At 62.0% G+C, this 10,937-nt stretch overlaps 1 protein-coding gene across 1 annotated transcript in view; it reads right to left on the bottom strand.

Moving 5' to 3' along the window:
- LOC116819215 (cdc42 effector protein 2-like) overlaps nt 1-2,109 on the bottom strand; it is a 280,118-nt gene extending 278,009 nt beyond the window's left edge. The window contains exon 1 of the mRNA XM_075070550.1: nt 246-2,109. Coding sequence (XP_074926651.1) covers nt 1,122-1,841 — 720 coding nt within the window. The 5' untranslated portion in view covers nt 1,842-2,109 and the 3' untranslated portion in view covers nt 246-1,121. The remainder of the gene's footprint in view (nt 1-245) is intronic.
- Nucleotides 2,110-10,937: the final 8,828 nt, after the last annotated feature.

Raw genomic sequence — 10,937 nt, 5'->3', positions numbered from 1 at the left:
TCCCTGTCACACTCCACCCCACCCCCCTCTTTTGAAAAGCATGTTGCAGCCACTTGAACGCTGGGATAGCTGCCCACAATGCACCACTCCCGACAGCGCTGCAAATGCTGCAAATGTGGCCACACTGCAGTGCTGGTAGCTGTCAGTGTGGCCACACTGCAGCGCTGGCCCTACACAGCTGTACGACCACAGCTGTAACTCCCAGCGCTGCACATTTCCAAGTGTAGCCATGCCCTCAGTGACACCTTCCTGGCCACCAAACCTCCCTGTCCCTTCCCACCTCACCCCCGGCGGTCCCATCCTCGAGGATCCCTGCGCAGGGACGTGGGGAAGGGCTCTGAGCAGGGGAAGCCCCTCCCTGCAGGAGCGGGGTCAGACCAGATGTAAGGATGCTGCTGCAGTGACGGGGTGGGGGGGACATGCCCAAATCTTCCTGCTGTGGAGAATCACACGGGGTCACCCTGGCCCTAGAGAGTACAGGAGCCCCTCGCCGGGGTCAGCGGCCAGCCAAGGCCCATGGAGGGAGGGGTCTGAGGTTACGCTGGGGGAGTGGAGTATTAGAGTTTAAATATGGGGTCTGTGCCCACTGGGGCAGAATCCCGCAGCCCTGAGCTGGGTCCTGGGGGCCAGGGCTGGAGACAGGCAGGCGCAGCAGCAAAGCGCCAGGAGCGTCCCCACTGGTGCAGCCCATTCTATGGGGCCTGCGAGTCTCCGGCTGCCGCAGAACGAGGAGCCAGGGGCTTAGCCCGCAGCTCAGCCCATATCCTTACCGGCCCAGGGACAGAGCCGGGCAGGGGGCTCTGAGAGCCTGAAACTTCCTGAAGTCCAGCTGGTGTTGCTGGCCAGGTAGAGCTGGAGGGAGCATCCATGCGCCGTGTTCTCCTCCACCAGGCGACGCCCGAGGCCGGTTCCGGAGCCGCGCTGGGTCAGGGGCTAAGCCGTGCCCCTCAGTCCCCTCTGGGGGCCAGTCCCAGCAGGTTCCCCACAGAGCCCAGCCGGCCACGGTGCCCCTCGTGGGCCCAGGGCGGGGGCGCGGGGCAGATGTCAGGGCGTTCTCTGAGTGGGTGGCACCCCCGCGGATGGGGGGCAGGAAAGGAGCCTCCCTGGCATGGAGGATGGCTCTACACAGCCTTGGCTCCGGCCAGCTTGTACTCCTCCATGATCCGCAACACGTCGTCCAGGATGGAGGGACCCAGGTCCAGGTCCAGGCCCAGCAGGGACTCAGAGCGTGGGACAGAGGCCCCGGGGGAGTACAGGGGCTCCTGGGTGTCCGCGCTGACCCGGGCGCCGTAGCCCAGGCCCCACGGGCCCGGGAAGGAGCCCCCGGAGGAGGTGGCGGAGAAGGAGATGGAGGAGGGCAGCTGGTCGTAGTGGGAGATGGAGGAGAAGGCCAGGCCCTGGCCGCTGTGGAAAGTGCCCTCGCCGCAGCTGATGGACATGGAGCGCTGGCTGCTGGGCACCTCCTCCAGGTGCAGCCGAGGCGGCTTGGGGGGTGCCTGCTCCGGGCTCGGCGCCCCGCTGAAGACGGGCATGGAGACAGCGCTCTTGAGCAGGCTGCGGTAGCTGCTGGCGGAGGGGCCCCGGGCTGGCTCGTGGCCCACGGCCTGAGCGTTCTGCGAGGCCAGGCGGTGGCCCAGGCTGGGCAGCAGGTCGTACTTGCCCTGCAGGAAAGAGAGTTCCCCGAACATGTCGCCCTCACCCTCCAGTCCGATGTGGGCACTGTGCCGGAAGTCCCCCAGTGGCGGGCTGATCATGTCGCTCGACAGCACATCCCGCAGCCGCAGCTTCCGGCCCCGCTTCGGCGTCGAGGTCTTCAGGTAGATGGGGGTCTTGGCTGGCATGGCGGGGCCCTGCTGCCTTAGGGGCTCTGAGGACTGGCAGGCACCCCCGGGGACCAGTCCCCCCGGCCCGGCAGGTGCTCCTTGGCGCCCGGCTGCGATGGTACCTTGGGAGCTATGTCGCCCGCAGGACTGGCCCGGGACGTCCTCTTCCTCTGGGGTTTAGCAAACAGCCGCTGCCTCCCGGGAAGCGCGGCAACTCAGAGTCCCGGTGTTGGGGCGACCAGCCTGGCTCTCCCCTCCGTCAGCCGGCCGCAGGGGGCTGCATCTCCACCTGTAACAGCCAGAGCAGGGAGCGTCACTGGGGGGTGGGGGGCATGGCACTGCTCCAGGGTGATCAGAGCTCCTGTTTTCAAAGGGACAGTCCCGTTTTTTGGGACTTTTTCTTATATAGGCCCCTATAACCCTCCACCCCTTCCATTTTTTCACAGTTACTGTCTGGTCACCCTACGCTGGCCACACGCCCCCTGGGGTCTGGGGCACTCAGCCTGGAGGGGCGGGTTTGCAAACCACACGGCAGGGAGTGCAGGACAGAGGCTGAGGCTGGATGCCTGCAAGGACGGGAGAAGGTAGGAGGAGAGGGACTTGCAGAGCTGAGACCTGGCGTTGCGGGGTCAAACGCTCTGGTCCCTGAAACCTCCTATCCCCTTGGTGGGAGGGGTTAGCAGCAGCATCGGGTGTGCAAAGACCTGCACACACCCATGTGTGTACACACAACACCCACGTGTGCACATGCACACACATGAAAGTGATGTGTACACAACCACGCATGTGCACACGTGCACACACATGTGCACACACAACCACCACGTGCATGTGCACACCCAGGCCTAACCACCACGGGCCTGCACCCATCAGGTTCACCACACATACGTGACAGCCACGTGCATACGCACACAAAGCTCCCAGCACCATGCGTACCCCACATCCCACAAGCCGCTCCCTGACCTGCTTGGGAACATGCAGCACTAGCTATGGGGGGGTCAGGCCCTGTTCCAGTTCTGTGGCGTGGCACGAGGATCTGGCTGGAGTCACCAAGGGGCCAGGAGCGGACCAGGGAATGCTGGGCAGTGGGGCTGCTGGGAGAGCTGGGCTCTGCTCAGGGCTCTGACCACCCCCAGCGCCTGCTTCTGGACCCTGCTGGGCGCAAGTCTGGTCTCTGAAGGGAGCTCCCAGACCTGGGCAGAGACGGAAGGTGAACCCCAGGCCAGGAGGATGGAGCCATGTTCTGGGGGCTGTAACTGGGGGGGAGCTTTGCTCAGCCAAAGGCTACAGTTTGGCCCATGGCAGGGCAGCTGGAGCCCCCCAAGCCCAGGAACCCCAATGTCGGGGCACTGGGCAGCCAGCGGGATCCTTCCCATGGACACCTGGACCAATCCAGGGGCACCACATCAACCCGGGCCCCGCAGGGCTCCCTGGGGCAGCTTTCCAAGAGCCTTCAACTGGGGTGTGTGTGTGCGCGTGTGAGTGCACGTATCCATGTGTGTGTGTGTGCAGGTGAGTGTGCCTGTGTGTGCATGAATATGCATGTGAGTGTGCATATGCATGTGAGTGCATGTGTCCATATGAGTGTGTGTGCAAGTATGCGTGTGTGCGCACGTGCAGGTGAGTGTGCCTGTGTGTGGATGCATGTGCATGTATGAGTGCCTGTGTGTGCATGTGTGTGTGCACATCTGTGCCCGTGCCTGTGCGAGTGTGTGCACATGTGCAAGTGCATGCATGTGTGTGTGTGCACACGTGTGCAAGTGTGCACCCACATCTCCCCTGGCTGCCCTGCTGCCCAGCTCCTTCCATCCTGCTCTCACTCCAGAGCCAATCACTAGTTTTGTTACCATAAATGGCTGCGCTGCCTTCACTTCCTGCCAGGAATGGACCCAGCGGGGCAGATTAATGGGGAGGAAACGGCCCTGCCCCCCATCTCTGCACTGACCTCGCGGGACAGCCTCTCACTCCTGCCTAAACACAAGGGCTTGAGGTGGAGCTCAGGGCACGGAAGGCTCATGTGGGGCTGGGGTTCTGGGGATTGGCCTGGCCTGCTCCCTCCCAGCCTTTCTGCTGTAGGGCTGGGGACGGCACAGTGGGGGCTAGTGCTTAGAGCGGGGAGGGGGACTGGGACCCAGGACTCCTGGATTCTCCCACTGCCCTCCCAGAGCCAGTGAGAACTAGTGGTTAGAGCAGGGGAGCTGGGAGCCAGGACTCCTGGGTTCTCTCACTGGTTCTGGGAGGGCAGTGGGGGCTAGTGGTTAGAGTAGGGAAGGGCACTGGGAGCCAGGACTCCTGGGTTCTCTCCCAGCTCTGGGAAGGCAGTGAGGGCCAGCGGTTAGAGTCTGACTGTCCCATCTAACAGGGGAGGTGACTGAGTGGCAGGAAACACCCCCCTGCGGACAGCACACTGACTCGTCGAGCCGCGACAAGCACCAGCAGAGCAGCTGATTCATTCAGCGACACGTCCTGCCCAGGGCTGCCCTCGCCCGTCCCCAGGTGAAATCGAGACCCGACCTCTACCCTGGGGGTGGGGCTGATGGTGGGCAAATTGGACCATTTCACCAGAGGGCCCTTCCCTGAAGCCAACGACTCTGAGACCTACTGGACCTGCCTGGTGCAGGAGCTGTGTCCACACACCCCAGCAGCAGCCTGGAGCAGGCCCTTGGTTTTCCCAGGGCCAGAGATCCCTGCGCACAAGAACCAGGCAGCATCCTGCCTCCAGCCACGCATGGCCAGTCCCAGCTGCTCCAAAGAAAAGTGCCAGGAACCCGGCCACGTGCAGCCACAGGACAGCATGGTGCTCCCTGGGGAGAGCTGCGTGTCCTGAGCAATGGCCTGTTATGCTCCAGCCCCTGGCACCTGGATCATCATCTGAGCAGAGTCCTGAGGGGGCGTGGCCTCAACCGGAAGGGGCGTGGCCTTTCAAGATTTAAAGGTCCTGGGGCATCAGCTGTGGCTGGGAGCTCCAGGGCCTTTAAATTAAGCTGGGGCTCATAGGCAAATTAAATGGCTGCTGGAGGTTCAGCGGAGAATGGAGCCCAAGCCTTGCGGGGCTGGGGCTGGGGCTGGGGCTGGGGCTGGGATTTAAAGGCCCAGAGCCCCCGCCGCTGTTGGGAGCCCCGAGCCCTTTAAATCCCAGCCCCAGCCCCAGCCTGTGAACAGTGCAGTGTTCACCTGTGTGCAGCTTGCCAGGAGATCAGCATGGCTCTGGGCCAGTCACCCGGGCTCTGCTTGGTTTCTCTCCCCTCATTTCCATGCCATGGGCAGTGACTTGCCCGGGAAGCTAGGACAGAATTCAGGTCGCCTGCCCCCCCGACAGACCCTTCACCACACAGCCATCCCCACGTCCCTGGCGCACTCCTCCCTGCCTGGCCCAGCCTGCAGCTGCCATGAAAAGCCCCAGGGCTCATGACCCCCAGCCCTGAGGTTCAGGGACCTGGGACCAGGGGCCAGCTGGAAGCTCCCAGCCCACTGTCACTCATAACCAATATATGCGGAGGGGCCACTGCCCGCCGAGACCCACCTGGCTCCCCCTCCGCCCAGCCTCCTTGGGGGGAGGGTATGTTCCTGGAGGAGAAGAGCCAGCGCTCCCCCCCGACAGCCCCACCAGGCCGGGGCAGCTTAACACTGCGAGTGCTCCCCAGTCCCCGGGGTTATAAATAAACCGCACGCCCGGGAGCAGAGCCGCCTTAATGCACGGGTGGGGGGTGCATGGGGGGCAGAGTCCGGACTGGACTCTAATCCTGTCCCCAGGGCAACACTCCCCCCCCCCCCCGCTGTGTTCTAGGTTCTGGGGCGTGAGGGGAGCAAACAGAGACATGAGGCTGGGAATCTGCCCCTGGCAGCGTCCGGAGCTGCAGCCCCGTCCTCTGCCAGCCCCAGCCCCTGGGCTACGTCAGCCCCCATGCCCTGCCCCGAGAGACAGCGTGAGAAAGGGGTTGGTGGGTGCAAGCCCAGTGTGGGGGCACAGGCCAACACTCCCAGCTCACCCCCCCAACCCAACACACTAATACACCACGCACTCCCACACACCAAAACACACATATGCAACGATTCGATTCACACACACAACACAACACACTCCCAAAAACTCTAACACGCACACACAACAACACACAAAGCCACAACCAAACCCGGCTCACACGCACACACACAATACACAACACACCACAACAATACACCACACACACACAAACTCTAATACACACACACTTTAACACCATCACACATGCATATTCACACACACACATCCTGATCCATCCCCACCCACCAACACACAAATATACATATCCACAAACCCGACTCGCACACACACAGCGCAACACACTAATACATCACATACCCACAAACTCTAACACAAACACACACACACTATTGCATATCCACAAACTAAGTCCCCGCCATGTTAACACACAAGCACAAAGATGCACTAATGTGCATGCAGAGCACACACATGCACACGCAGTGACATGCACCCACATGCAATGACACGCTCATGCACACACTGAGACACACATGCACACACTGAAAGACACACACACAAATGCACACCCTAACAATACACACACAGAAACACACACACACACTGTCAGACACACACACTGACACACACACAGATGCACACCCTGACACACACACACAAACACATACCCAGACACACAAACACACAGCCTAACACACACACTGGCAGACACACACAAACGCACACCCTGACACACATACAAACGCACACCCAGACACACACCCCCTAACAATACACACACACACAAACGCACACCCAGACACACACACACACACACACACCCTCAGACACACACACACACGCCCTGCTCAGTGCAGAGGCGGCGGCCGGACCCGCTGCGCTCCAGCCCCGGTCGCTCCCGCTCGGGGGTCCCGCGGCCCCGCGCAGAACCGGGTTGGCCCCGTTTCGCCCCCGCCGAATTTCCCCGCCCCGCCGACCGCGGCAGGGTGCCCCTCCGGCCTCGAGCCCCCGACCACCCCATGCGGTGCTCGGCCTGTCGCTGGCGGGGTGGGGGCTGGAGCCGGACTTGCCTGATGCCGCCGGGCGCAGCCCCGGATCCGGTTGCTGGCGCGTCCTGCGCGGGGCTGGCTCCGCAGCCTGGAGCCGGGCGGGTCTCGGGAGCGGAGCCGGGGGCCGGGAGCAGCCTCCTCCCCCCGCCCGGGATCGGCAAGCCACTGACGTAACGCCCCAAGCCAGGCTTAAATCCGCGCCCGCTGCCCCCCCAAATCCTAGGCCAGGGGCTCAGTCCCCGAGAGTGACTCAGCCTGTGTATGCGTGCAAATACGTGCGTGTAACCGTGCAACCGTGTGTGCACAAAGCCATTGCAAACCTGTAAGAAGCATGTGTGCAAACACGAGTGTGCAACACTGGCCATGCAAGCATATGTAAGTGTGTGCACGTCTGTGTGGTCAAATGTGTGTGTGCAAACGTTTGTGCACGTGTGTGCAGATGGGAAAGGTGCCCACGTGAGCATGCAACGCGTGTGCAGATGAATGTGCGATGTGTGCAAACTTGTGAGTGTACAGGCATGTGTGAGTGTGCCTGATTAGCAGTTGTGGGCCATGTTTAGGCAGGGCTTGGGAGGGACAGGCCACAGGTAGGGGGGGCTGTGAGGGACACAGGCCAGTTCGGGAGGGATCTGGGGGCACAGAGTGGGGAGCTGTGTCTATGGGGGGGTCACACAGACCCATATATCTGCGGAACTTCCTCGTCCCCTCTACAGGGAAATGGCTCCCTCCTGAGTCTTCGCCCAGGTGAGTCAGGGACCGGGACTGTCTCACACGTGGATCTCCCCCGCCCGCCCCCCAGATGGACAGACCTTGTCTGCTAATCATGGGCTAATGAGGCAGGGCGCATGGTCTAGTGTTGGGGCAGGGGTGGGGAGGCTGGGAGCCAGGACGCCTGGGTTCTCTGCCTGGCTCTGGGAGAGGGGTGGGAACTAAGGGCGGGCTGGGGAGCCAGGACTACTGGGTTCTCTCCCAGCTCTGGGAGGGGAGTGGGAACTGGGGGGGCTGGGAGCCAGGACTCCTGAGTTCTCTCCCTGGCTCCGGGAGGGGAGTGGAGGCTAGTGGTTAGAGCAGGGGGTCTGGGAGCCAGGATTCCTGGGTTCTCTCCCTGACTCCGGGAGGGGAGTGGGGTCTGGTGGATGGGGGGTCTGGGCAGGCCAGAATTCTGGGTTCTCTCCCCTGCTGTCACTCACTCAGTGGGCAATGATGAACATTCCTCTGCACCTCAGTTTCCCCATCTCCACGGAGTGCTGCGTCTGCCCCCTGCGGGCTGGGGGGATGTGTGGAGCGTGTTGCTGGGGCAGGGCAGCTCTTGGCCTCGCAGCCCCTGTGGAAGAGGCACCAAGCCCCCCGGCTCCAGCAGAGTTTGGACAGAGTGTGAGACCCTGGTACTGGGGGGAGGGGAGGGGAGGGGAGGGGCCAGGCTGTCCAGACCCCACAGCGTAGAACAGGCCCTGGGCTGACCCTGGGACCCAGCGAGCTCTGACTGGCAGTGACCTGGGGGGTACTGAGTGGGGCTGTGTGTGGGGGGTGCCCTATGGGAGGAGCTGGATGGGGTGTGGTGCTATGGGGGCGGGGAGAGATTTGTTCTGGGAACTGCAGGATTTTCCCCTTTGGCTCCTGCAGAGGAATCCCAGGGATGGGAAGTGCCTCACCCCCATCACCCCATGGGATGGGAGGGGAAGGAGGAGGCAGTTTCCTGACAAAATAAAACGGGAAATTTCACAGGAAATTAAATTGCAACTAAACAAAAATCCCTGATCCCAGCTCCCAGTACTGGCCAGACCCATCCCCCTGTTCCATTCAAACCCAACCAACTCCCGCAGGTTTGGCAGTGCCCCTCACTCCTGACCTGCAGCCTCTGATAGTCCAGCCCTGCCGGTGCCCCTCAATCCTGACCCACAGCCTCTCCTGGCCCCCCCAGCTCTGCCGGTGCCCCTCACTCACAACCTGCAGCCCCCACTAGCCCAGCCCTGGGCTCCCCCCCAGCTCTGCCAGTGTCCCTCACTCCTAACCTTCAGCCCCTGCTAGCCCAGCCCTGCCCCACCCAGCCTGTCGGTGCCCCTCAGTCCTGACCCACAGCCCCTGCCCTCCCCAGCTCTGCCGGTGCCCCTCACTCCCAACCTGCAGCCCCCATTAGCCCAGCCCTGGGCTCCCCCCCGAGCCCTGCCGGTGCCCCTCACTTCCGACCCACTGCCCCTGCTAGCCCAGCCTTGGTACGCCCGCCACACCCATAGCTGCCCACGTTCCGATCTCAGCTGTCCGCAAAGAGCGTTTATGATTCCCAGCAGCTCTAGCTACCCCCTGCCATGAGCCCTGTAGAGTCATGGGGGCCCACTCAACACATGGCCTGCACGATGCTCGATGCCCAGTCAGAGTGGGCACCTCCCCACAGCAGCCCTGCTCACTATGGGAGTGATGCTGTTGGCTCAGATCGCTGTCTCAAGCCGCTTCCCCCAGCTGAGCCTTTGACTCTAACCCCACACACCAAACAGCACGATCCAGGCCCCTGAAATCATGGGACTGGCTTGAATTGTAACCAGCACTGGCACCTGCCTCTTTGCCTCCTGACGACCATTGGGGGTCCCCTTTCCCAGCTTCTATCCCCAACCAGCAGGGACAGAAACAAGCCCTGTCCAGTTAAAACCAAGATTCTTGCCTCATCCCAGGACTCCAGGAGCTGGGGCTTTCACAAAACACCAAACACGGTGAGAATTGGCAGCACCGTGGAGGGAGCAGCTACTAGAGCCCAGCCTGTGGGGATCTGCACTGCAGCGGCGGCTTTTCAGTGTCCTGATCCCAGCTTAGGGACAGTGTGGCACATGGGGGGCGGCCTGGAGCCCTTCTATTCCCAGGGCAACACCCGCAGAAGTGACAGACACCATCTGCATCCCGCATCCCCGCTAGCTCCCTTCCCAGTCCAGGGGTTAACCTGCTGCCCTGGGGAAGGACACATCAGTCTCCAGTCTGAGCCAGGGCGCCCCCCACGCACACCTGCCCCAAGCGCTGCTCCCACCCCAATCTGCCCTGGAGTTCTGGGTCTGCTGGCATGGGCATGGTCACGACGGCTGAGTGGACAGGGACTGAGCCATGTGCTGGGGTGATTTAGAGGGCACTGGGGCCAGGGACGCGTCCTCCAGCAGCCTAGGCCCCCAGCGCTCCCTGGCCGTTGTGGGTTTGCACATCCTGGCTGCAGAGAGGCATGTTCCCAGCCTCCCCTGCAGTTAGAAAGATGGTTCTGGGCTCGTCCTGGCATCATCTGCCGCTCCCACGCGGCTGAGTCCAGGATGAAGGGCCGTGGGGCCTGGTGAGATTACCCAGCGCTAACTGCCAAGGCACTAATCCAGCACAGGTTTGGAGCTTCATTAGGTCCCTGACCCATTTTCCCTGTAAGAGGATGAGTGTCTATAGATAGCAGCCCCTCAGGCGGGGGCTGCATCAGCTCCCCCATGGGTCGATTAGTCTAATGAGATTGCCCACAAAGACCCTGATCCCAGCACACCAGGCGCCAGGCCAGAATGAGATTAATTTCCCAGTGGGAGGGCAGACAATAGCCATCTCCAGTGCAGATTGTGGATCGACCCGGGGCATTCAGATTGGGGGTGTCAGAGAACTTGGCAGCTCCATGCTCTGAGCTCCATGGCCCCCATGTGCTGGTCTGTTACATAATTGTCCCTGTGCAGCGACCTAACCAAGGAGGATCGTCTATGCAGCAAAGGGCTCCGTGACCTTGGAGGAGCACGACCTGGCTGGGTCAGACCCCGTCCATGCTCTGCACCCTAATGCACGAGTGGTCCCTTTTGCACCTGCTCCTGTAAATCCCCCCTACACGGGGCACTGACCCAGGCCTGATGGGCCGCTTGCCAGGATTCGGGCAAAACAGCCCTTTGCTTAATCTCACCCCATCTCTCCCGACTGCATTAGGCACTGAAGCACCTGGGCAGATGCCATCGAACGAAGGCAAGTGAGGTGGGCCAGGTATGAGGTTGGTGTAACTGCATCACTCACAGTACGAACAATCCACCCCGCTGAGCGATGCCGTTAACCTGACCCAGCCCCTGACTCAGTGCAGACAGCACTAGGCGA

Source organism: Chelonoidis abingdonii, chromosome 11 (assembly GCF_003597395.2).
Source record: "Chelonoidis abingdonii isolate Lonesome George chromosome 11, CheloAbing_2.0, whole genome shotgun sequence".
Taxonomy (NCBI): domain Eukaryota; kingdom Metazoa; phylum Chordata; order Testudines; family Testudinidae; genus Chelonoidis; species Chelonoidis abingdonii.
This window is presented reverse-complemented; position numbering and strand designations above follow the sequence as displayed.